At 44.0% G+C, this 27,036-nt stretch overlaps 1 protein-coding gene and 1 pseudogene across 3 annotated transcripts in view; one reads left to right on the top strand and one right to left on the bottom strand.

The window, feature by feature from the left end:
- Cdk5rap1 (CDK5 regulatory subunit associated protein 1) overlaps positions 1-25,937 on the top strand; it is a 33,535-nt gene extending 7,598 nt beyond the window's left edge. For all 3 annotated transcript variants that reach the window (XM_037205332.1, XM_037205331.1, XM_028888918.2), the window contains 10 exons: positions 162-262; positions 4,997-5,207; positions 6,221-6,341; positions 6,984-7,214; positions 9,001-9,098; positions 10,901-10,956; positions 12,606-12,736; positions 15,958-16,107; positions 19,335-19,475; positions 25,699-25,937. In XM_037205332.1, coding sequence (XP_037061227.1) covers positions 162-262; positions 4,997-5,207; positions 6,221-6,341; positions 6,984-7,214; positions 9,001-9,098; positions 10,901-10,956; positions 12,606-12,736; positions 15,958-16,107; positions 19,335-19,475; positions 25,699-25,785 — 1,327 coding nt within the window. In that variant the 3' untranslated portion in view covers positions 25,786-25,937. The remainder of the gene's footprint in view (positions 1-161; positions 263-4,996; positions 5,208-6,220; positions 6,342-6,983; positions 7,215-9,000; positions 9,099-10,900; positions 10,957-12,605; positions 12,737-15,957; positions 16,108-19,334; positions 19,476-25,698) is intronic.
- Positions 25,938-26,335: 398 nt separating this feature from the next.
- On the bottom strand, positions 26,336-26,790 carry LOC114706537 (annotated as a pseudogene).
- Positions 26,791-27,036: the final 246 nt, after the last annotated feature.

Genomic DNA, 27,036 nt, shown 5'->3' with positions numbered 1-27,036 from the left:
AGGGAGGATATTGTTGGAAGGCAAGAGAATGATAGCAAGTGGTGCTCTTCCAGTTCGCCTCTAGGTGCCTTCCCTGAGTTGAGGACTCAGATGGCTTTCATTTTCTTCCCATTGACCTGCTCTCCTATCGTGCTCATTTTTGCCTCATTGGGTCTTTGCAGGGAGAAGGCTGAGCAGACCATCTGGAACCGTTTACATCAGCTGAAAGCCCTGAAGACAAAGCGACCACGCTCCCGGGTACCTCTGAGGATTGGGATTCTAGGTATAAATTCATTTGCATATTTTTCCTTTTTGAGACTTGGGATCCTAGAGTTTTTCCTTTAGAGCAGTGATTCTCAACCTTCCTAACGCTGCGCCCCTGCAATACAGTTCCTCATGTTGTGGTGACCCCAACCATAAAGTTATTTTGTTGCTACTCCATAGCTGTAATTTTGCTACTGTTAGGAATTGTAATGTGAATGTCTGATATGCAGGATATCTGGTATGTGACCACAGGTTGAGAACTGCTGCTTTAGAGGCCTGGATCTCAGGGTGTAAATTAGCCATATCTATCCCGTGCATCTCTTTTACTTGTGGTTAGAGACTGCGAGATTAAGTGAGATGAAGCTCATTAGAAATAATAGGTACCCAGGTGGTTGTGGCACACGCCTTTGGTCCCAGCACTCGGAAGGCAGAGGCAGCTGGATTTCTGTGAGTTCGAGGCCAGATAGTCTATAAGTGAGTTCCAGAATAGCCAGGACCATTATACAGAGAAATCCTGTCTCAAAAAAAAAAAAAAAAAAAAAAAAAAAACTAAAACAAAAACAAAAATCCAGTCAACCAACAAACAAAAACCTCAAAAGAGTAGGATAATGGTATTCCTGCTATGAGGGATTTAACCGCTTGCCTTTAGCTGGGTGGTAGTGGTACATGCCTTTAATCTCAGCACTCAGGAGGCAGAGGCAGGCAAATCTCTGTGAGTTAGAGGCCAACCTGGTCTACAGAGTGAGTTGCAGGATAACCAGAGTTGTTACACAGAGAAACCCTGTCTTGAAAAAAAAAAAAAAGGAGAGAAAGAAACAATAGATGCTCAGTTAGTCATGTGCTCTTCCTAAAGCTTGATGCAGTTCATGTAGTACAGAGTAATAGATACAGGATTGGCATTTGGAATCTGGAGGTAACATGAGTTTACAGTATAGTCATCTGCCATGTGAACTACTGAAGCATGCCCAAGTGAAAATCCAGGTCTGCCCTGACCAGTATGGTAGTCAATAGTCACATCCAAAATAAAATTTCAAAAATCCACTTCTTCCTTTGCATCAGATATATTTCAGCTTTTCAGTAACCACAGCTGACCAGGGGCCACCAGCTCACACAGCAGCACCTCCAATCATGGCCATCCAGCACATCCCTTCACCTTGTTAGAAAGCTCTGTTGGACAGTTCTGGTCTAGGAGGCCAGGAAACATATTTCAAAAATAACTGCTTGGGGGGTTGGCCAGGTGGCTCAGCAGGGAAAGCACTCGCCGTCTAGTCTACTGACCTGGCTTTGATGCTGGGACACACATGGTAGATGGAGGGAACCGACGACCCCACTGTGTCCTCTGACCTCCACATGTGTACCGTAGCATGTGCACACCATGTAAAAAACACTCTAGTCAAAAGCGAAATCTCTGCATCCTTTCTGTCTCAGAATTTGGCTGATATATTTAACTTTATACATAGTGGACTGTGTCCATTGTAGTGTAGTTAACCCAATCACTCGATATGTCAACACACAGCTAGTGTATCCAGTTATACTGATTGATATAGGAAGATGCTAGAGGAGATTTATTCCTTTTCACTTCATTATAGTTGCCCTTGGGTATAAATCCTTCAGGAATTTTATAAACCCCAAGGAAAAAGAACTTAAAATAATCATGGTATACATCAATTTGCCATTTTTATAGTTTTTATATATGTTCTGTGGTATTACGTATATTCGCATACTTAGGCAGCCATTACTACTGTAAGTGTTACAGCTCTGAGGGCAAAGGTATCCTGGCAGTCAGGAGCCAAGGAATACCACAAAGTCACACTGCACAACAAACCTCACACAAGAGATTTATTGGAAAAGATGCAGGGGAGTGGCTGCCTCTGCCTGGGAGAGAAGCAGCAGAGAACTGAGCAGGAGGCAGGCTTTATAGCGTTGGTGGAGCTTTCCAGGGTAGCCAGGGTGGGAGTTTGTGGCCTGATCTTGGGGTACGCTCAGGGGGTTGTGGGATTTTGTGGCTTGATCTTGGGGTACGCTCAGGGATTTGTGGGAGTTTGTGGCCTGATCTTGGAGGTTTTTTTTGTCCTGTGGAGTGGAGGTTGGCCCCCTGTGTAGAGGGCTAGACACAGCTATTATGGCTGTTAGAGGAGTCTAGGGGCGGGGCCTGGCCGCTTGTGCCTCAAGGGACTTAATTACCATCCACCTTCATAAGCAATAATTTAACATTTCACCTTCCCTCCGGCTACTGGCATCCATCATTCTATTTTCTGTTTTTGGATATACTAGGTACTTCCTATAAATGGATTTATACAGTATTTGTCTTTGTATACTTGGCTGTGCCACTTTGCATACCATCAGTAAGATTCTTATGCTATATGTTATAGTGTGTGTCAACATTTCCTTTCCTTTTTTTGTGAATGGGGTAGTGGTGCTAGAATTTAAACCCAGGGTTTCACATGCTAGGAAAGTGCTCTACCACTGAGGTATACCTCCAATCTCAATCTCTTTCCTTTTAAAGCTTGAATAATATGCCATTGTATATTTGTGCTACATTTTTTTATATCTGTTTATTGGGTTGTTTGGGTTGATTCATTTAGGTTGTTTCCACCTTCTTTGTTCTGTGTGAGACATGGTCTTGCTATGTAGGTCTGGCTGGTGTGGTATTTGATATGTGACTTTGAGATGGCTTCAGAGGCATTGCCATACTCCTGCTTTAGTCCCCCAAGTGCCGGAATTACAAACTTGTACCACTTTGTCTGTCTGTGAATAATTTTTTAACATTTAAAAAAAATGTAATTTATTTGCCTGGTGTGGGTGACAGCATGCTAGTGGAGGTCAGAAGACAGTTTACGGAAAAGTTGGTTCTCTCATCCTATCACGTGGGTCCCAGGATGACACTCAGGTGGCAGGCTTATTTGCAAGCACCTTTACATGCTGAGCAGTCTGTCTCATTGGCCCTGGATGTGAGTAATTTTTAATTGTTTTCACAGGGAGTGTCTTGGTTTCATTTTTGTTGCTGTGATGAAGCACTCTGACCAGAAAGGGAGGAAAGGGTTTGTTTGGCTTACAGTTCCAGGTTACAGTTTATCACGGAGGGGAAGTCAAGGCAGGAAGGCAGGAAGTGAAGCAGCTAGTCACGTGACATCCACAGTCAAGGCAGAGAGAGAATGGACACATCATTTCTCTGTGTAGCTCTGACTTTCCTGGAACTCCCTTTGTAGCCCAGGCTGGCCTTGAACTCACAGAGATCCTCCTGTCTCTGCCTCCTGAGCACTGGGACTAAAGCCGTGCGCCGCCACCACCGCCCGGCTGCACATCATTTCTTGTTGGCTTGCTTCTGCTCAGCTGACTAGCTTTACTTCACTCATATACAGTTCAGGGCCTTGGCCATGAATGATGATGCCACGCCCAGGGTGGCTCCTCCCACTTCCATTAGCAATCAAGGCAATCCTCACAGACTTGCCCACAGACCAGCCTGATCTAGACGATTCCTCAATTAAGACTCTCATCCTAGGTGAGCTTAGGTTGGGTCAGTATGACAGTTTATACTATGGGACTAGGGTGGAGAGATGGCTCAGTAGTAAGAGCATATGTTGCTCTTCTAGAGGACTTGAGTTGGTTCCCATGTCTGAGTCACCTGAAACTCGAGTTCTCTGAGGTATCCAGTGCCCTCTTCTCAGGCACATGTGCATCCCTGCCTCAATAATTATAAATAATTTTTTTTTAAATCTTAAAAAAACAAACAAACTATGGGGCTGGAGAGATGTATTAGCAGTTAAGAGCGTGTATTATTCTTTCAGTTTGGTTTCAGAGGATCCAAGTTTGGTTTCCAGCATCTGTGTTGGGCAACTCACAACTGCCTGTAATTGCAGATCCAGGGGTTCCAACACCCTTTACTGAATTCCATAGCCATCTGCACTCTTGTGCACATACTCATACACAAGCACACATTCACATAAACAAACAAACAAAAAATGTTTAAAGAAACCCCAAACAAGCCAGGTGGTGGTGGCGCACGCTTTTAATCCCAGCACTCGGGAGGCAGAGCCAGAGCCAAGAGGATCTCTGTGAGTTCGAGGCCAGCCTGAGCTGCAGAGTGAGTTCCAGGACAGGCACCAAAGCTACACAGAGAAACCCTGTCTTGAAAAAACAAACAAACAAACAAAGAAACCCAACCAACTCACCACTCCAAAGAGTTTGTAAAAGGTATGCTTTAAAGTTTTATAGCCTTAATAAAATGATGGTTTGGGGGTATCAATTCTATCAGCATAATTATTTGTATCACTTCTCATGGGTTTAGTAAGTATTGTGGGCTGAAAGAGAAAGAAGGGTAAGTGTAGTTGTAAACTTATAAATAAGCTTCTGATGTAAAATACGTTCTAACTTAGCGGTAACTTTTAACTGCAGACGAGGTAGTTCATCTTTGAGAGGCTTTTGAGGGGCAGGGAATGCAGTGTGCTTGCTTAGTATGTGGGAAGCTCGGACTTCCATCTCCAGCAGTGGTGGAAAGAATGGGGGAAAGGCTCTTGGATGCCTCCCTGCACCCCCAGGCATTTAACTGAGTTGCTCTGAATATTTCTGTGGTTTTCTTGTATTTGAAGATGTGGGTTCAGTGCTATGGGTCCAGTTTGAAGGATAATACTAAACTCTCAGAGAAGTTTTCTGTGCCCTGGTCTCCAGGACAAGTTATAAATCATGTGCGCTGAGCAAAAGCCAGGAAACCAGATGAGCTGCGGAAGAGGTACTAGTTCCTTTTACTTCCTAGGCTGCATGGCTGAGAGACTGAAGGGGGAGATCCTCAACAGGGAGAAAATGGTGGATCTCTTGGCTGGTCCAGATGCCTATCGAGACCTTCCCCGGCTGCTGGCTGTTGTGGAGTCGGGCCAGCAGGCAGCAAACGTGCTTCTCTCTCTGGATGAGACCTATGCGGATATCATGCCAGTCCAGACGAGCCCCAGTGCCACTTCTGCCTTTGTGTGAGTCATTCTGTGAGACTTGGGGATGAGCTTCTCCCTTCTCTCTTGCTGTTGAAATGGCGTGTTTAATCTTATTATGTTGGACATAAGGGAAAGGAATGCATTTGAACAGGAATGGTACAACATACAGAAACCAACAACACGTGATATAGTAAGACTCCCTCACACCCATCATCCCTGCTCTCTCAGGCTATTTCTCAGAGGTTTGCATGTCAGTCATTCTTATTTAATCTTTCTAGAACTGTCCCTTGAATATGCAGTCATATACTCATATGGATACGTTCCATACCCTCCTTTTAAAATATAAATATTATTGTTCTATGTTTATTTTCCTTTAAGGAAATACCTTGGACTTTCTTGATAGAAAAACTTTTTTTTTTTTTTTTTTTTTAAAGCAAGAGGCAGAAACCTTACCTACTGTGAGTTCAAGGACAGTCTGGGCTCCATAGCACGTACTAGGCAATTAATTCAGAGCTCCATTGAGAGACTGTCAGAAAACCAAAGCTGGAGTCAGATGCATATCTATAAACATAACAGGTGGGAGATGGAGGCAGGAGCATCAGGCGTTCGAGATCCTCATCCAGGTTTTTTGCTACATACAAGTTTAAGTCTTGTCTGACCCAGAGAAGACCCTGTCTCAAAGAAAAAGATTGTATGAGAAGTGCAAACTATATTTTAAATTCAGGGTCTCTTTTATATCATAGATAGACATAGTTTGCTTTCAATCTCTACATAAAAGTTCCAGCTGATATACCTATAAAAACAGTAGGAACTCTGCAGTGCTGAGTCTGACCTCTTCCCTCACCACTGTGCTTCCTCACCAACATGTCTCCCAGTTATAGTCTGCTTCATAGTCCGTGATTATGTACGGACAGATCTCACATTAGTTCAGTGTGAGCTTAGAGGCAGGAGGATCCAGAGCCAAAGAAAATCCCAGGAGAGCTGTAGAGCTGGAGCCCTGCTAGGACAGCAGTGCTGCTCTGAAGGCGGTGTTCTGGTGCTTCCTTCCCCAGGTCCATCATGCGGGGCTGTGACAACATGTGCAGTTACTGCATCGTTCCTTTCACCCGTGGCCGTGAGAGGAGTCGGCCCGTTGCCTCCATTCTGGAGGAGGTGAGGAAGCTTTCTGAGCAGGTAAGGCTATCCGAGTTTTCTTTGAATGAGCATGTTCTGGACAGGCTGAGGGCAAACCTTTCTAATTTTGTAGACTGTGGTATCTCTTTTGCCTCTTTCCTATCCACAGATAGTCTCATCACTGGCAGCTTGTAAAATCTTTATTTTCACCTGCTGAAATACTAAAATTGTCCCCTCCTCTCCATTTTTAACTCTCTTATAGTACAAAACTCCTTTAGGATAGATACATTCTGTTTAAGAGATTGAAATGGTAACAAAAACCTGCCTTTACTTCCTGAGTGTTGGGATTACAGGCATGCATACTCTGTACGTAAGGTTTTATTCTGCTGTTTAGTCTTTAGATAAGATATTCCAGTGTGGCCGGGCAGTGGTGGTGCACACCTTTGATCCCAGAACTTGGGAGGCAGAGGCAGGTGGATCTCTGTGAGTTCAAGGCCAGCCTGGTCTATAGAGTGAGTTCTAGATACACAGAGAAACCCTGTCTTGAGGAAAAAAAAAATGACACTCCATAGTGAAATTATTGGATTAAAGACAAGTTTTTGCATGGCTCTTGGTAGATTGAGCTAATTTTTAATTAGTGGTTTGACATGATACTATTCAAGAGTTTCAAACTTGTTTTCAACATGTTTTTCCTATTTTTAGGGGCTAAAAGAAGTGACTCTTCTTGGTCAGAATGTTAATAGTTTTCGGGACAATTCAGAGGTCCAGTTCAATAATGCAGTGTCTACCAACCTCAGCCGTGGCTTTACTACCAACTATAAAACCAAACAAGGTGGGCTTCGTTTTTCTCATCTTCTGGATCAGGTTTCAAGAATAGACCCCGAAATAAGGATCCGTTTCACCTCTCCCCACCCCAAGGATTTTCCTGATGAGGTGAGTGTTGATGATATTTAGTGTTGTGACAAACTTTTATTAGCATATCATTTCCTGGATGAAGTAGTATACAGCAGAGACCTTGAATTCTGCTTTGGGGATTCTGTGTTACATTGCAATATCTCCTTGCAGAACTACTGTGGCCTGCCGGGTGGTGGTGGCACACGCCTTAAATCCCAGCACTTGGAGGCAGAGGCAGGTGGATCTCTTTGAGTTCGAGGCTAGCCTTATCTACAGAGTGAGTTCCAGGACAGCCAAAGCTGTTATACATAGAAACCCTGTTTCGAAAAATTGGGAAAAAAAAAAGAACTACTGGCCTTTTGTCAAGACTTAAAGTCCCCTAAGGTCAGGAAGGCGATAGGATGGTTTTGCAATGGGAACTTGGGACCACTGGTGTGGTGAGAAGTTTATGAAGGTGGGCATCTGCATGATGGTGCTGGTGGGGATACAGTGAGACCAGCCAGGGAGGCTATGTGATGTCCGGGAAAAGCACCAGACTGTAGCCAGAGACACACTTGGGCTCAAATCCAGCTCTTGCCCAGTGTGTGATGTATGTTTATAATCTTAGCTTTGGGAGGTTAACATAGGTTAACCAGCCTTAGCTCCATAGTGAGGGTCAGTCCAGTCCGGGCAACTTAGCAACATGGCTTTTTTTTTTTTGTTTTGAGATGGTTTCTCTGTGAAACAGTTCTGGCTGTCCTGGAACTCGCTCTGTAGACCAGGTTGGCCTCGAACTCACAGAGATCTGCCTGCCTCTGCATCCCGAGTGCTGAGATTAAAGGCGTGCGCCACTACCACCCAGCGACTATGTTTTAAGAAACAAAAAACCAAAACTAAATGTCAAAGAGGGGAAAAAAAAAAATCATCCAAATTCCAGATGTTGTACTCTTTTGCTAGTAGATATATAAAGATACTTTTTAGTTTGCTGTCCTTATCTGGGAAAAGAGAGTAGTAATAACCTAGTGCTGTGGGTTGTTGAGAATGAATACGTTTCAAACTTGGTCCAGTGCCACACATTGAGTAAACAGCACACATTTTTGCTCTAAATCCATTTATCCACTTTTTCTACCTAGATTGGATTGTCTTCTTACTGAATAATAAAAAGTTCTTTGTTTGTTTGTTTGTTGTCAAGACAGGGTTTCTCTGTGTTGTCAAGACAGGGCTGTTCTCTGTGTGAACAGCCCTGGCTGTTCTGGAACTTGCTCTGTAGACCAGGCTGCCCTCTAACTCAGAGATCTCCCTGCCTCTGCCTCCCAAGTGCTAGGATTAAAGGCATGTGCTATCACTGCCTGGCTCTTTCTATTTTTTGAGACCGGTCTCAGTCCATGTTGGTCAATGTAGTTGAGGCTGGCCTTGAACTCCTGATTCTTCCCCTCTCCTAAGTGCTAAGATTACAGATGTGCACCATCATGCCTAGTTTTCTGCAGTGCTGAGAGGATTGAACCCAGAGCCTCCTGCATGCCAGGCAGTCAGTGTACTATCTGGGCTTTATTCTCAGTTCCCAATCACCCTTTTAATAATTTGAAAATCAGCCTCTGAAGAGAAACAGTGAGAGGAGTACACTATTGAGTACTGTGTTACACGCCTTTGATTCCAGCACTCAGGAGGCAGTCAGGCAGATTGCTGAGTTAGAGACAGTCTGCTCTACATAGTGAAATCTTTTCTCAGACAAAACCAAACCAAACCAAAAACAAAACAATAGCAACCCTTCCCAGAATGTAGGAAGTATCCTTTTTTACAGGATTCTTTGGTGAGACTTAACCCACAATGTGTTCTGTTTAATCAGGTTCTACAGCTGATTCACGAGAGACACAACATCTGTAAGCAGATCCACCTGCCAGCCCAGAGTGGAAGCAACCGTGTGCTGGATGCCATGCGGAGAGGGTCAGACTTACTGGGGAGAGGACATCCTTGACCTTTCCAGATTTTCTGAATCACTAAACACTGATTTGTTGCTAAGGACCTAGTTTAGTATACAACACACAGTAACAAATTAGTAAGTGAGTGTTGTTTGAATGTATCTATGGACAGGTGAACTTGCTTCTGTGCATCCCCTAAGCAGAGTAAGCAGTGAGTCTCTCATTTGCTTAACAATTTTTAAATTAAGTGCTTGCTGAGTGCTGTTGTGGTCACATCTCGAGACCCCTAGCAAGACCTCCACAGAGCCGATATCCGATGCAAAACACACAGGGGTTTATTGATAACAAGCAAGCCCCGGCTTGGTTCGAGTCCAGCACACTGGCTAGCCAGGTGAAGGAGGACGGCCCTGAGCTCTCAGGGTGAGGGGTTTTTAAAGGGAAAAACTGCAAGCAGCGTGGTACAAGCCTTTGCATCATATGATTGGGTGAGGGTGTGTAACCTCTGAATTTACTGGTTGGGGGTTACAGTTATCATTTGTGGCCCGGCCTGGACAAGTCCCAGACTTTGTCCTTGAGCTGCCATGGGGGCTGGCTGTCCTAGCACATACTGACTGTGGGGGCTGGCTCAGTGGCCCAGGCTCTGTCCTTAAGCTGCCATGGAGGCTGGCTGGCTTCACATGTTCACATTGACCCATGCACGTAGCTCTAAGTTGGTGAGGGGTCCCAGACAGTAAACAACTGGCTGAACCTTGAGCAGTCAGAGCATGTGCAGAAAGGGAGCTACTGCAAGGACTATGTCTTTGTTTATGGCCCTCCCAGAAACTGCTTGCTCAAGTCTCAAGAACTGAAATTAAGGCCTGATCTCTGAGAGGAGACTGAGCAGACTGTTATGACATCTGCTTGGTCCTTTCAGTGCCATATTTGAAGGTTTAGCCTTTTAGCTTGCAGGAATAATAAAGTTTTGGGTCTTAGAATACAAATGCAGATTACGACTCACTTTGGAAATAAATCTGCAGAGGTGAGACTGGGGGCTGATAGGACCTAAGGCAAAGTTCATAGCAATAGAACTTTGCCTTGTTTTCCACAGAGGCAAAGATTTAGAGGTCCTCTTTTTTTTTTTTTCTTTCTTAAAATTGTATTTTATGTGTATGGGTGTTTTGCCTGCATGTATGTCTATATCTTGTGCATGCAGTGCTCACAGAGGCCAGAAGGCAGCAGATTCCCTGAAACTGGAGTGGCAGATGATTGTGAGGTGCCATGTGGGTGCTGGGAACTGAACTTGGGTCTTCTGCAATAGCAGCCAGTGCTCTTAACCATTGAGCCATCTCTCCAGCCCTGAGAGGTCCTTTTAAGTGTTTAATTTCTTCTTGATTTGTTAAATGAAAGGTCCTTAGGAGCTGGAGCATGTGTGTATATGGTAATCAGAGGACAATTGTCAGGAGTTGGTGTTTTCTTCTACCACGTAGGTTCCAGGGATTGAACTGAAGTCATCAGGTTTGGTAGCAAGTATCTACTTGTTGGAACATCTCACTGGCCCAAAGGGTTGCTTCCCTGTACTCCTCTGTGGAGTTTTGTGGTTGTGAAATCTCAAATCGAAAAATGAATACATGTGGGAATTCATTATTATCTCTCGATAGCGTTCATTTAAATAAGATTGAGTCAGGTATGGTCGTTTAACCCTATGGGCCAAGCACTTGGGAGGTAGAGCTAAGTGGAACAGAAGTTAAGGGTAACTCCAGCTACATGAGACCCTGACCCTCCCCCACCAAAAAAAAAAAAAAAAATGAGTATTTTATCTAGGTCTTTACTTCTTGTTCTTTACTGCAGATACTCAAGGGAAGCTTATGTGGCATTGGTTCATCACATCAGAGAATGTATCCCAGGTACTTTTAAAACGTTGAGCACCTTACCACAGTCCGCATTCATCTTGCTCAATTACTAGCCTCTTTGGCAAATTCCTTATGGTGTCATTTCATAGTTTTTGCTACTTTTATGTTCATTTTTTGCTTCCTATTTTCCTCTCTCTGTTCCACTTTCTTTTCCATCTTTCTGACTGTGTATGTATTGCAAGAGATGGAATCCAAGCCTCATGTCTTGTGGGCATATGCTCTGCCACTGAACTGCATCTCTAGCACTTGAATTTTTTTAAATTTTATTTTAGGTGCATTGGTGTTTTCCTGCATATATTGTGTAAGGGTGTCGGATCCCCTGGAACTAGAGTTACAGACAGCTGTGAGCTGTCATGTGGGTGCTGGGAACTGAACCTGGGTCCTCTGGAAGAGCATCCAGTGCTCTTAACTGCTGAGCCATCTCTCCAACCCCCATACAAAAGTTTCTAAAACTAAATACTCTTAGTGTAAAAACTCAGGCAGGCGAGATCACTCGGTGGTTAAAAGCACACACGACTTTGCCAAGGACTCAAGTTCGGTTCCCAGCACCCATGCTCTGCAGCTCACAACTGCCTGTAACTCTAGCTCCAGGGGGATCCAGTGCCTCTAACCTGTAGGCCCTTGCACTCTCATGCACACACCCACACGCATACACATCATCAAAACTAATCTTTAAAAAAGTGTGTAACTATTGAGGGGGATGGACATATAGCTTAGTTAGTAAGAGTGCTTGTCTACCATGCACAAGACCCTGGGCTTGATCCTTATTATGTCATAAAATGAGGCTTGGTGGCACATGCCTATAATCCTAGCACTCTAGATGGAGGCAGGATAAACTCAAGGTCATCTTTGGTCATCTGGGCTATATGTGACCCAGTCTCAAAAAAGGGTGGTGGGGGGAGCTGAGGATATACACTTGAATAGCATGTGTGAAGCCCTGAGCTCAGTCTCAGTACTGGGGGACCAAAGCCACAAAAACATAAGTCCCTGAGTACCTAGCACTTGAATTTTGACACAGTCTCTTGTTATGTTGTTCAGGGTGGCCTTGAACTTGATCTTCCGTCTTTATTACTATTGCTGGGATTATAGACATGCACTACTATGTATTCCACTATAATTAGGCAGGTGCTAGGGACCCTAGGTTTTGTCCCTAGCACAGTGGACAAACAATCCCCTATCTCCAAACAATAGCAACAAAATAAGATACAGAGATGTATATGTTTGTGTGAAGCACCGAAAGGTTGACGCGTGAAAGCAGGACCTGGGAGCTGGAATGTTGGAGGTAGAGTGCTTGTCTAGCACATACAGGCTCTGGGTTCAGTCTTTAGCACTGTCTCCCGCCCCTCCCCTGCAAAAGCAGGGCCGATTTGAAACTGTGCTTCTGCACTATCTCTGAATCCAGCATTTGAAGCCCAGATTTGCTTTCTAGTGCTTGAGGAAATGCAGAGTGAGAAGCCAGTTCTGGCAGGTCGTGGAAATGCAAGCCTCTTTCCCCTTGCTCGGTAATGGCTTCCGAGTAGTCTGGAAATGCGTCCCGTCTGCTTTCCTCCCTTCTGTAACCTGTAAATGCCCACATTCCTTCTGAGGTAGGCAGTGGCAGTACTCTAAGCACTGGTCCTCTGTCCTTTGCTGTCTGTTGACAGGTGTGAGCCTCAGCAGTGACTTCATCACTGGCTTCTGTGGAGAGACAGAGGATGATCACCTGCAGACAGTGTCTTTACTTCGAGAAGTTCAATATAATACTGGTTTTCTCTTCGCATACAGCATGAGGCAGGTGAGTCCCAGATGGGAGACAATTAGCATTGCTGTCTTACCAGCTCGGGACTGAATGGAGGTAGTTGGGTAGAAAAGAGTTTGACTTTGTGAAATGTTGTAAATGTTGTGAAATTCCTAAAGTCTTATAAAAAAAAAAAAAAAACAAAAAACCTGGAGCCAGATATTGGGGTAAATATTGAGAGATCAGAGAGACAAAGGAACAAGCCACTGGAGAAACTTCTCACCACTACCGAATCCTCAGGCCGAATGGAAGTCGAGATCCTATCTCCACGAATCCTCTGACTGAAAGCCTCTGAGTCCTCAGCAGAAAGGGCTTCTAGTTCCTGTCTCCTCAGGCCTTATACGCCTTTCTCCGCCCAGCCATTTCCCTTCCTTTCAATGCTGGGATTAATGGCGTGTGTGCTTCCAAAATACTGGTAGCAAAGGCTTGAGATCTCAAGTGCTGGGATTAAAGGCATGTGACTCCCAAGTACTGGGATTAAAGATGTTTGTCATCAATGCCTGGCTCTGTTTTTCTCCCAGACTGAATCAATCTCATGTAGTTCAGGGTGGCTCTAAACATCAGAGATTCAGATGGATCTCTGCTTCCTGAGTGCTAGGATTAAAGGTGTGTGCCACCATCGCCTGGCTTCTATGCTTAATCTAGTGGCTGGCTCTGTTCTCTGATCCTTAGGCAACCTTTATTTCATACACATTATATCACCACAGTGAAATCCTAAGATCTTTGTGGTTTTTTTTTTTTTTTTTTTTTTTTTTTTGTTGTTGTTGTTTGTTTGTTTTTTGTTTTGAGACAGGGTCTGTGCGCTTTCTTCTACTCCTGATTGCTGGGATTGAAGGTCTGTGTCACCACAGCCATCTAAGTCACAGAATCTTACTGTCAATTGTTTTCTTTTCTGTAGTTAATTTTATATGTTATGTCAAATTTTAGCCATTGTTTTGAGATAAGGTCTTAATATAAAGCTCTGGGCCTCAAGCCTGTTTTCTTTCTACTTCACTTAGCTGCCTGATCATTACCGTTATAGATGTTAGCCACCACAATCAGCAAACTTCAGCAATTTGATACGAAAAATACTACCATGCTAGTGTTCCTATTTATGAATATTTTACAGTAGCTGAGTTTGGTGATATATGCCTGTAATTCTAGCACTTAGGAGGCTGATGCAGGGGAATTTCAAGTTTGAAACCAGCCTGGGCTACAGACTGAGACAGTCTCAAATCAAAAACAAACAAACAAGTAAATCAAGACAAAACTAAAGCCCAGTGCTCAGTGTTCTGTAGTCAGTATAAATGGCCTTTCAACACACAGTGGAAGTATGGCCCTCAAATTGTGCCTTTGTCATGTAGTAACAGTGACCTTGTCTAGAGTCCTTGGTTGCTGTGTGAAGTGAGAACGACACCAGCTCAGGGCTGTTTTGAGGCCTATTAAGATGGTGTGTACAACTTAGAGTGGTGCTTCCTACACATAAGTGTGCCGTCAGGATAGTTATCATTGCTAATAGCAGGCCAGCATCAAGCAGATCTATACCCATTCCCCGTTCAGTTTTCCTCTGTGGGTATGGTAGTTCTTTAAGGTCAGGTTGGTTTGAATGTCTTTAGCTTTTTCTTTTATTCCTTGGCTTTTCCCTAGCTCAGCGGTTCTTCACTTGATTTGAGCATGAGCATAAGCATAAAGACATGTAAGTGTATACCCAGGATAGTTTTTAGATACTTTTTGAGGATGTATTGATGTAACCAACCGTCTTATTAAATAAGAAACACAGAAACAATGTAAAAGAGAAAGCCGAGAGAGGTCAGAGCTCAGAGCTAAAATCTCACCCTTCCTCCTGCTGTCCCAGCTTCTCGAAAGAGAGACCTACTTCCTGTCGGTTCGTTTTTTTATAGTATGTTGTTCTGCCTTCTCATTGGTTGTAAACCCAAACACATGACTGCCTCGTCACTGTCTGAATGTACAGCCCCCTAGGTCTTAAAGGCATATGTCTCCAATGCTGGCTATATCCCTGAACACAGAGATCTTATGGGATTAAAGGCGTGTGCCACCACCGCCACACTCTTGCTATGGCTCTAATAGCTCTGACCCCCAGACAACTTTATTTATTAACATACAATCAAAATAATAATTCAGTACAATTAGATTACCACCACAAGGATGATTATTGTTTCTGACTAGGTAATATGGCTTAGTGCTTATGGTATAAAGTGTGAAGGTTAAAACACTTCTTCCTAGCCAGGCAGTGGTGGTGCATGCCTTTAATCCCAGCACTTGGAAAGCAGAGGCAGGCGGATCTCGGTGAGTTTGAGGCCATCCTGGGCTACAGAGTGAGTTCCAGGAAAGGCTCCAAAGCTACACAGAGAAACTCTGTCTCAAAAAAAAAAAAAAAACAAAAAAAAACAAAAAACAAAAAACTGAAACACTTCTTCCTTTTGTTGCTCCCAGGTTTAGTTCCCTTCTTGAAGGCGACTACTCTTAGTGATTTCTTCTATTACTTTCTGGATATATTTCATGTGTTTATAAACATGAATACTTTCTACATCAAAGACATGCATGCTGATTGGATTTTGCTAATTTCAGCTTGCAGAGTATTTTAGAACAATTACATTAGTATTTGTGGAGCTATCTTATTAACAGTTGCTTAATATTTCATTTTGTTGATAAACCATAATTTACTGGGTACTAGTTGGTGAGTATTTCAGCTGCTTTACATCTGTGTCTCTATAAACAGTGTGGTGAATAGCTTAGTGCATGGATTATTTAGTTTGTGCCCAAATATAAACTTAGGACAAATATGAAGACTAATTTGAGTCTTATTTTCTTTTAAAAACGTATTTATAAGCTCATTTATTTTGTGTATACGTGTTGGTAGGGGCGTGCATGTGCTGCAGTGTGTGTGTAGGTTAGAGGACCACTTGCTGGAGTTGGGTCTCTCCTTCCACTGTGTGGGTTCTAGGATTGAATTCAGGTCATCAGGCTTGGTGGCAGACACCTTTGCCACTGACCTATTCTGCCAGCTGTGAGTGTTTTTTGCATGTGCTAAATTTAGAATGCCTCTACAAAGATTCTACTTCAGTTACCATTTTCTCATGGAATGTTCCTAGAACTAGAGAAATAAGTCTGGCTCAGGTGTGGGTTTTAACTTTTGAGTAGAATGAATACATTCCCTCCTTGTGCCCTGAGGATTCTACAACTCGTTAGTGACTCTGTTCTGTTTTGTTTGTTAATAGAAGACACGAGCATATCATAGGCTGAAGGATGATGTTCCAGAAGAAGTAAAATTAAGACGTCTGGAGGAACTTATTACTGTCTTCAGAGAAGAGGCTTCAAAAGCCAATCAGACCTCAGTGGGTTGTACCCAGCTGGTGTTGGTTGAGGGGGTAAGGTCACATGCATCTTTTTCTTAGAGTTTTAGTTTTTGCCTTTTAAAATAACACTATGTGTTTTCTTTATCTAGGTCTTACATGACTTTTTTTTTTTTTGAGATCTAGTCTCATGTAGGTTGACCTTGAACTTGCTATGTAGCCAAGGGTGACTTTGAATTTCTGAGCCTCCTGCCTGTATCTTCCTAAGCACTGGGATTATAGGAGTGCACCATCGTGCCCAGGTTATGTGGTGTTGTATCAAACCCAGGGCCCCCTGCATGCTAGACAAACACTATACAATCTCCAGCCCAAAATGTTTACTTTTATCTTGCATATTATGACCTTGCTGAATTTGATGGTTTATTTTCTTGTTAGTGTTTTGAATTTTCTTTTCTTTGGTTTTGAGACAGGGTTTCTCTCTAGAACTTACTCTGTAGACCAGGCTGGCCTTGAACTCGGAGATCTGCTGCCTCTGCCTTGCAAGTGCTAGGATTAAAGTCATGTGCCACGATTACCCAGCTGTTGTTTTGAATTTTCTACGTATATAACCATTCCATATTTTTTTCTTTCTTCCTAATATACCAAGTATTTTATATTTAGAGAACTTCCTGTGAATATTCTAGTGATAGATTTTCTTAATTTTGGGTTGTCTTCATTTCTGCTTCTTTCCCAAAGGATATTTTCTTTAAGGATTTATTTTGTGTGTGTGTGTGTGTGTGTGTGTGTGTGTGTGTGTGTGTGTGTGCGCGCGCGCGCATTTGTGTATATTTGAGTTCTCAAGGAGGTCAGAAAAGGGTGTCAGATCTTTTGGAGCTGGAGTTACAGATGTATGTGAGTCTCTCTTGAGTGTGCCCTAGGGTCTGGACTGTAGTCCTTATGGTAGAGCAGCAATTGCTCCAACCTGCTAAGCTATCTCTCCAGCCCCCAAGGGATAGTTTTGCTGGAACTTGTACTGGCCTTCATGTTTTTTTGACGAGAAATCATAGATGTTTTTATTCGAAATTTTATCTTTTTAGGAAATACATCTCTCTCTGTTGCCATCAAGGTTTATTGACCTTTCTGTTTTTCTTTTCCCTTTCTCTCTCCCTTCCTTCCCCACTTCCCTTTCTTCGTCTCCTCTCCATTCTTCTTTCCATCTGTTCCCTTCCTGACTCCTTCCCTTTCCTTTTTTTTGGATTAAATAATAGAAATTATTTCTTCTAATTTTGTGGCTAGAAGTCAGAGATGAGCCCAGTCCAGTTCTCTTGAGAGTCTACTTCCTGCTCAGGCAACACCTTGAGCTGCTTAGGACAGCTCTGGTGGCTGGAGCTGCAAAGAGGCAGCCCAACCCTGGAGGGGAAGTTTTTCTGACTTCTTGGGAAAGTCAGGCCTGGAACTGCTTCAGCAGGGAAGGGTATCCTGACTGGAGAGTCAGGCAATACCTGGTGTTACGGGGGATGATCTCCCCGCAGGATATAGCAATCCTGCTTCTCTCCTAGAGAGCCTCTACAGCTGAGGTTTGTTCAGCCCCCACTTAAGGGGGCTTCCTAGCAGAGCTCTATAGCTTGAGTTTTCCTGCCTTGCCCACAGTCAGGACGAATCTTTGTCACCCACCAGTCCCACAGCCGCTCAGACCCAACCAAGTAAACACAGAGACTTATATTGCTTACAAACTGTATGGCCGTGGCAGGCTTCTTGCTAACTGTTCTTATAGCTTAAATTAATCCATTTCCATACTTCTATACCTTGCCACGTGGCTGGTGGCTTACCGGCGTCTTCATATGCTGCTGGTCATGGCTGGGGCTGGCAGTGTCTCTCCGCCTCAGCCTTCTGCTTCCCAGAATTCTCCTCTCTCCTTGTCCCACCTACTTCCTGCCTGGCCATTCAGTGTTTTATTTATTGACCAAACAGAGCAACAGATTTGATATACAGACCATCCCACAGCAGAGCTCTGCTTCTCCGGCCTTAGAAATTGCAAAAATGTAGCAAATCTCCTCAGGCTCAGGAGAAAAGTGTTATTTTCCCGCTTTCTCTTGCTCTGTCCACTGAGGGACGTCTCAGCAAGGTTCTTCTATTCAGCTCCCCCTTGCTCAGTCCACTATGGGACATCTTAGCTAGGTTCTTCTATGCACCAGTGAATGAAGGTCTTCACACCCAAAACTCTTTTGAGAAAGAGATTTATTCAGGAAGGAGGAGTCCAGGAGAATATCTGCCTCTACCAGGGTGGAGAGAACAGCTCACAACTGACCAGGAAGGGTGGTTTATATAGGATGTCCTGGGGGTGGAGTCAGCCCGTGATTGGTTAGTTTTTTTTTCTGCCCAGGGATTAGCCATTTTTGTGGGCTAGGGACAGAGATGGCCCTGATTTCAGGGCCAAGCTGTGTCTCTTTCACTGGCCTTTCTTGGCTTTTGACACTACCTCTAAGGCCAGGGCACATTTCTTTCACTGACTCTGATTCTAGGCACTAGTTTCAGAGTCAGGGCATGTTTCCTTGGTTCTGGGTTTAGGGATAAAGTGTTTATTTCTCTGGCTCAGGTCCCAAACCCAGGCTGTATTTCTTTTCCTGGTCCTGGGCCCTAGGGCCAGGATTCTACTGTCCTGCTCTGTGATTGGTTGGTTTCACAAGACACTTGGCCAGGGGCAGAGATGGCTCTGATTTGAGCCAAACTGTTTCTTTCACTGGCCTTATCTGTGTCATCTTTCCCTAGTTCTGGGCTCCAGGGTCAGGGTGGGTTTCTTTAGTCAGCCCCCTTTCCCTACAAATTATTTCTGGTATTTTGTCTTATTTTCTGATTTTAGGGCAGAGGGTAAATTTGGTTCCTGTCAGAAAGACTCATATATATTCCAGAACTTAATACTCTCATTGTGGTTTATCTTTCTTTCTGGTCCCAGGCTCTAGTGAGTCTCTAGCTTCAAATTGGCATATTTAATAGGAGCAAGTAACTCAAGCCAAAAACTCTGGGACAGTCCTAAGTGCTTAGTGTGAGATCAGGAATCATGAACGTTGATTTGTTAAGCACATCACTCACAAGTACCTGGACTTCATGCTTATTGAAAGTTACTGCAGAAGCCAAGACTATAAAGATTCATTGGTCCATTTAAATAGTCAACAGAACTTTCTGTTGTGCACCATGTGTTGTTCTGTTGTTGAAGCAGACACACACACACTGAGACTTTGGATTTCTTGGTTAAGGAATGTTCTGTGATAGATCCTGGAGAGCCTCAGACAACAGGTGCAATGTCTTCTCTTTGCTTTTTGCAGTTCAGCAAACGTTCTTCCACAGACCTGTGTGGCCGGAATGATGCAAACCTTAAGGTGATCTTCCCTGATGTAGAGGTGGAGGATGTCACTAACTCTGGGCTCAAGGTCAGAGCTCAGCCTGGGGACTATGTGCTGGTGAAGGTAAGGTGTCTTGAGTTTCCTTGTTCTGTCCATCTGACAAAACCTCAGAAGACAACTGATGTACTGGCTGGAGGCCTCATAGTCTCCTTTACATTCCCTGACTTTGGACCAAGAAATGCTTTTCTTAAATAAAGTTGGGGATTTCCAATGTGGGTTAGGCCCCCTGGAAGAGCAGCAAGTTCTCTTAACTACTGAGCCATCTCTCAGACCCTATTTTACTACTTTTAGTTGTGTGTATGTGTATGTCTGTTCATGTGAATGCAGGTACTTGCAGAGACCAGAAGTTTCAGATTTTCCTGGAGCTACAGTTTCAAGTTATTGTGACCTACCCAGTGTGGATGCTAGGAACTGAATTCAAGTCCTCAGGGAGAGCAATATGCACCCCCCTTTTTTCCCTCTAAATTTATTCATTTCTTTTATGTATATGGATGTTTTGCCTGTATGCATATCTACCCACCATGTGTGTGCCTGGAGCCTGTGGAGGCCAGAAGAGGGCATTGGATTCCTCCTGGGACTGGAGTTACAGACAATGTGAGCTTCCATGTGGGTCCTGGGAATTGAAACCAGGTCCTGTGGAAGAGCAGTCATTGATCTTATCTGCTGAGCCATCTCTCCAATCCCCACAGTATGTGCTGACAGTGCCCAAGATTATTGTTTAAGATAGCAATGTAACTTTAGATTTAGTTGCTATATGCAAGGGGGTGCAGTAAATAAACTGCTGACGTGACCGCTCCATATTAGGGAAAGTTTTTCTTGTGAGTAAGAGAGAGAAAGTATCCAGAGCAGAGAGAAAGAGAAACAGGCTGGACCTGGCCAGGGCTGTCGGTGGGAGAGGAGGGAATAGGCAGAACGGGAATAGTGAAAGTAACAAGCATAGCCGGGGGCCGGGGCGTAAAGGGAGCAGGGGCCCGAAATGAGAAGGGCTGGGTGCTAGTGTGGACTTTGAAATGTATTACTGGTACTTGTGAGTAGATTCTGAGTGAGCCTGGAGGCTGGCATGGGCTTTGATATGAAACCACAGGTGGCCATATGCCCCTTCTGCCAGAGGTAAGGGAAATGACTCCTTTTGGCAGATGGGAATTGGTTTCCCAAGTTGCCGAGGAAACAGCCTTTTATCTAACTGCTGGAAATCCTCTTATAATTCAGTTTGAACTCATTTCTGGATATTTGGATTGCCTGAGATCTAACAGTTGCCTTCTCATATTGCCTCTTAATTTCTTCCCACTGTAACTATGGGTCACTTGATAAAAAGGAATTAGGTTGGTGATCAGGTTGTAATTTTGTCCCCCCTCTGAAGTCAGGGTTTCTTTGTCTATCCCTGGCTGTCCTGGAAGTAACTCTGTAGACCAGGCTGGCCTTGAACGCAGAGATCTGCCTGCCTCTGCCTCTGGAGTGCTGGGATTAAAAGTGTGCATCCTTTAATTTATCTTTTGGAAACAGGTTTTCTCTGTGTATCCCTAACTGTGCTGGAACTCACTATGTAGATAAGACTGGCCTCCAATTCACAGAGCTCTGCCTGCCTCTGTCCCCACCATTTCCCCTTATTCTGAGAGCTGAGGTAAAGGTAAGTGCTGCTCTGGCAGATGACTTTCCTTGTTATTTTTGTTTTCGGAGACAGGGTTTTCACTTTGTAGCTCTGGCCTGGAGCCCACTATGTAGACCAAGCTGACCTTGAATTTACAGAGATATGGCTATCTCAGCTTTCTGAGTGCTGGGATTAAAGGCTGTGCCACCTCACCTAGCTTCTGGCACTTGACTTCAATCCCAGCACTGGGCAGGAGATAGAAGGGTCCCTGTGGTTTACTGTCCTGCTGAGCCAGCCTAGTTGGTAAGCCCATGTCCCAGTGAGACATCCTCTCAAAACCATGGTGCACAGCTCTTGTGTAATGACACCCAAGATTGATCTCTGGCCTCCACATATTCGTGTACAAAGTGTGCATGTATCCATATTTGTGCAGTTGTTCACAATGAACAGATAAGTCAAGTAAAAAGTTTGTCATCAAACCAAAAATAAAAGTTCCCATCTTGTCAAAGTTCCCATGTTATGATAGTATAATTCTTTTTTTGAGACAGGGTCTATGTATCTGTGGCTGGCCTGAAACTCACTATGTAGACTAGGCCTACCTAGAACTCAAGAGAGGTCCATCTTCTTTCTGAGCATTGGTAAAAAGATGTGTATCACCAAGCCTGGCTTACCTACAGATCTGAATTACCTGATTTGTTAAAGATTTAAGTCCTATAAACTAAAAGGAATTTTGGGCTAATTACGTCAACACTCTCTTAATTTAATACGGTGCCATATAGACAAATAGAGAACACCTGGAGAGATGGTTATCAGTTAAGAGCACTTCCTCCTCTTCCAGAGGCTCCAAGTTCCTTTCCCAGCACCTGCTCTAGGCGGTTCACAAGCTCCTGTTTTAGACAAGCCAGCTAGAGCTTCATGGAGAGACTTTCTTCCTCCCCCACCAAAAGAAAACAATATTATTCTTAGTAGAAACAAGGTAGAAAATGTATACCTCAAAAAACACAGAGATTAACTGCACATAATTGAGAATGTCTTAACTCAAAGCAAAACGGTAGCCAGATTAATGACTCATACCTCCAATTCTAACTCTTAGGAGCCTGAGGCAGGAGGATAGCTGTTGTGGAGTAGAATATTTGTATAACTATGAAAAAACGTGTTGCATATGTTTAACCATGTAAAGATGTGTTGCTGTTTCATCCTGCCTGCCTAAAGCACCTGGTTGGCCTAATAAAAATCTGAATGGTCAACAGCTAGACAGAGGAGGGATAGGTGGGGCTGGCGGGCAGAGAGAAAATGGGAGCCAGCTAGCTAGCCAGCCACAGGAGAAGCAGGAAAGCAGGATGAACAGTATGTAGATGAGGTAAATGAGCCTTGGGGCAGCACATAGATGAAAAGAAATGGGTTAATTTAAGTTAAACAAACAAACAAACAAACAAACGGCCAGAAACAAGCCTAAGCTAAGGTTGAGCATTCATAATTGCTAAGTCTCCGTGTCATGATTTGAGGGCTGGTGGTCCAAGAAAGCCTGCTATAGATAGCCACAAATTCAAGGCTAGCCTGGACATAGTGCGTTCCAAACCATCCTGGGCTATTTCACAAAGTGAAATACTGTCTCAAAATAAAATAAAAATAAAATAAGGTATTGTTGTGTCGGCCTGTGTCCATCCTCCCCACCCCGCTCCGAGACAGGGTTTCTCTGTGTAGTCCTGGCTATCCTGGAACTATCTGTATAGACCAGGCTGTCCTCAACTCACAAAGATCTGCCTGCCTCTGCCTCTGCCTCCTAAGTGCTGGGATTAAAGATGTGTGCCACCACTGCCCTGCCTGGTGAATTTTTATAGTGACCTCACTCAGGTAGCTTTTTCTGAGATCATAAAGAATGTTTTTTGGAACCAAGAAATGCCCTTCATATACTTCCTAGTTGTGGTACATTGTAGGCCTGTGCCATACCCTGTCCCATTTCATACTATAGTTTGGTTTTGTCTGGTTTTGATTTCTTGCAAACTGAGTTCTGTAGTATGTAGTTTGAATTTCTGCCTCCTTTTCCTCAACTTATATTCTGTGGTTCTTTTGTGAGTTGTATTTTTCCATCATAACAGTTTGTTATGTGTTTTATTGCTGGTGGGCCATATTGGTTGTTTCCAGTTTGGAGCTAGTACATGTGACATTGCTATGAGTTTCCTGTGCATGTACTGTGAGGCACGTGAGTATTATCTCTGTTGGTATGGCTAGTCACAGGGTGACTGTAATAGGAATAGCCCAGGTGCCCTGCACTCCTGCCAGCAGTGCTAGAGAATTCTAGAAATTTCACCTTCTCTGTTTCTGTTCTTGTTCTCTAGTGTCTGCCCCATGACAGCTGGTGTGATCTTTCTGATTCAGATCATTTACTCTGCAGCTTGGGCCCTCCATCAGCTTTTCATTGGAGCCAGAGTGTAATTCAGGCCTATGTGATCTGTCCCGGCTACTTCCCAACACGATGTTCTCTCATTCTCCTCCTCCAGTCGCATGACCTTCCTTTTGTCTCTTAAGATTCTGTTCTTGTCTCAGGAACTTCTACATGCTGTTTTGGCTTGGGAGGTTCTTGATCTTTGCCTGGTTCCTTGAATTTCTCTCTCTATTATCACCTCAGAAATGCCTTATCTGAACATCATTGTTTAGAAGCAACTTTCCCTGCCTAATTCCCATGCCTGTTAACTTCCTGTTCCCGTAATCTTCAGAGTACTTTTTAGTACCTGAAATCATTTTTGTTTATGTATATGCTTATTACCTGTCTTTCTCTGAAACTCTGTTGTGGGTAAGGAAGTACCTATTTTGTTTATATTTGTATTTCCTGCACCAAAGGTAATTTCTAACATGTAGTAAGAACTTTGTAAATATTTACTAATAGATCAATTTGTTCTGATGAGAAATATGATTAATGGTAACTTTGGGGTGCTAGCCATTCAGTCCTCAATCTCACTAGGCTTTGATCAAAAATATCATAAGGATTGGTCAGGTGGTGGTGGCACACACCTTTAATCCCAGCACTTGGGAGACAGGCAGATAGATGATCTCTGAGTTTGAGGCCAGTCTGTTCTACAGTGTGAGTTCCAGGACAGCCAGAGCTACACAGAGAAACCCTGCCTTGAAAAACAAAGAAAAATTCGTAAGGATGGCTTTTACTAGCCCAGCTTTCACCCTAACTCATTCCAGAGGTTAGAGGGTGGGGTCTGTGGTGGGCAGGCAGCTCACAGTGAGCCTTACAGTTGGAGCTGAGAAGGAGCCTTCTCCTCAGAGAAAGGTGAGATGCTATGGGGGATGGATCTGGACTTGTGTTTGACCTTGTTTTTGTTTTGTTTTTAAAGGTAGGGTTCTTACATAGCCCTGGCTGGCCTGGAACTCACTATGTAGACCAAGCTGGCTTTTAACTCACAGAGACCTGCCTGCCTCTGCCTCCTGAGCACTGATACCAAAGGTGTGCATCAACCACTGCTGGCTACCTGTTTGTGTTCTAATTGAGAGACACAAAGGGAGTGGATCCAGTTAGGAGGAGAGGTAGGGAGGAACTGGGAGGAGTGGAGGGAGGGGAAACTAATCAGGATATATTATATGAGGAAAAAAATATTTTCAATAAAGAGGAAAAAATAAATAAAAATAAACATAAATTTATTATTTCAGATGGACACTGTAGATCTCTCCATAAAAGGGAAAGCCAGGATCTTGTGCCATAAATAGAAAGTAATCTTAGAAATAAGCTCAAGCCGGACGGTGGTGGCACATGCCTTTAATCCCAGCACATTCGGGAGGCCGAGCCAGGCAGATCTCTGTGAGTTCGAGGCCAGCCTGGGCTACAGAGTGAGTTCCAGGAAAGGTGCAAAGCTACACAGAGAAACCCTGTCTCAAAAAACAAAACAAAACAAAAAAAGAAAAAGAAATAAGCACAATGGGGCTAGAGAGATGGCTCAGCATTTAAAGAGTACTGACTGCTCTTCCAGAGGACCTGGGTTCAATTCCCAGCATTCACATGGCAGCTAACAACTGTCTGTAACTATAAGACCTGACACCCTCACACATACATGCAGGCAAAATACCAATGCAAATAAAATAAAAACAAATAAAAAAAGAGAAATAAACAGTGAAAACAAAACAATGTCATTAAACTCCAGCCGGCTCTGGTGGCCTGACAAGGCTCTGGAGGCCTTTTCTCTGTTGAACAAGGAAGTGTTCACAGAGTGTGGAAAGCATGCCAGCGGTCAGGGAGACTGTCTGCCTAGTAACAGACTGAAGGGAGCTGCCGAGGGAGGAAGGCTGCACTCTGGGTCCGCTGCTCTTTGATGACTGTGGCTCCCAGCGGCAGCCCAGGTGTGTCCTGCTATGCCCCGCCCGCCTCGGGAGCCTGTGGTTCTGTTCTCCCTTCCTGTGGAAAGTCCAGGTCAGCTCAGGCTGAGCTGATGGCTCTAGCCAATCAGGTGTGCAACTGTGCCCTGTCAGGAGACTGATGACTGTGGTTGGGATGTCCAGTGTCCCTGACGGGCCTCACACACCCGATGGAGTGTGTGGCTTCTTACCTCATATGCATTGCCATTCTGTCTGATGTCTCTTCCTTTCAGGTTCGAGGTGACACAAGTACCATGCACTTCCTGTCACCTCTATCCGTGTCCTGTGCCCATGGTGCTGTCAGGTTACAGCATTGTCTCCTTTTGATGGGTTTTCTTTCAGATCACCTCTGCCAGTTCTCAAACTCTCAAAGGACACCCTCTCTGCAGGACCACTATGAAAGACTCGGCCACGCATTGCTTGACCTGAGAGGGTGGCTTACTAGTGGACTTGGGCGGTTTTTCCTCATGCTTTGAAGACAAGGCACTAGTCATGAAGTGCCTTTGTACCAAATGGAAGAGTACATTTCTTTGTTGTCACTTGAATAACTTTTACAACAATAAATTTCATAAATTAATGGCTCCTTGGTCTCTACTTTTCATTTTCACTTTGGCTTATTTATGGGGTTCTTTTCTTTTTCTTTTGTATTTCAAATTTTATTAAACTTATTTACCTGAAATATATGTTTATATACAGGACAGATACAGGATTTCAAGTAACTTACGAACAGTCATTATCTGTTAAAAATAGTCTTCTTTCTTCCACACACACACCTTTCCTTTTGACAGTATAAAAGCTGGATGCAGACTTTGGATGTAAACTTATCTCACTGTTAACTGCTGATGAAGACGGGAGACACACTGTTCACATTTCAGTTAAATGACAGACACAAAAGCTGTTCCCTCCGACACAAAGATGCCCAGGTCTCTCGCAGCAGGACTGTGTGCATCCCCTCCGACACAAAGATGCCCAGGTCTCTCGCAGCAGGACTGTGTGCGTCACGTTTACACCACATCATTTCTTCTTCTCCCCCTTCCCCTTTTTACTCCCCTCTCCTTGCTGAAGACTGGGGTCAGCACCACTGGTTTTTTGTGTCCTTGTTTTTAGCTTGGGACTTCTGTGACGGGAACTGCACCAGACAGAGGCTGCCGTCCTCCTGTTTGAGCTGTACCCGGACTCTGCTCCTGTACTGCACATCGCGGTTCCATTCTCTGGAGTACATTTTGTTTTTCTCCAGAAATGTATTCAGTCCAACTGCTGAGCACACGTCCTGAATCTCAGTAGCGGTAGGGTTTTCTACAGCCTTACTTATGGGAATCTGCCTCCCCTCCGCTATGGTCTTCTTATTATTTAAGTAAGCGGGTAGATACAAATAAACCTGTCCTGGTCGGCCGGGGACCGCGCGGCTGTGCACGCCATCTCCACAGGAGTCCCCATCACCCTGCCAGCGCTCCAGGCCCCACACCAGCCGGAAGTTCTTATGGGGTTCTTTTCTATCGCTGTGTTAAGTGTTTCTCAGCACAGTGTTTGTTATCCAGTGCTGTAGACTCAGTGGCATATTACCACCTCTACTTGTTCATTTACTTATTTATTTTGGCCTGAGAATTTATTCATGGCCATCTTTTCCAGCTTTCCCTTTAGCTGGAGGATCACTTGGAATTTTGATAACTTGAAAATGTT

This window comes from Peromyscus leucopus, chromosome 4 (assembly GCF_004664715.2).
Source record: "Peromyscus leucopus breed LL Stock chromosome 4, UCI_PerLeu_2.1, whole genome shotgun sequence".
NCBI classification, from domain to species: Eukaryota; Metazoa; Chordata; class Mammalia; order Rodentia; family Cricetidae; genus Peromyscus; species Peromyscus leucopus.
The sequence above is the reverse complement of the archived record's forward strand: the minus strand, read 5'-3'. Positions and strand labels throughout refer to the sequence as shown.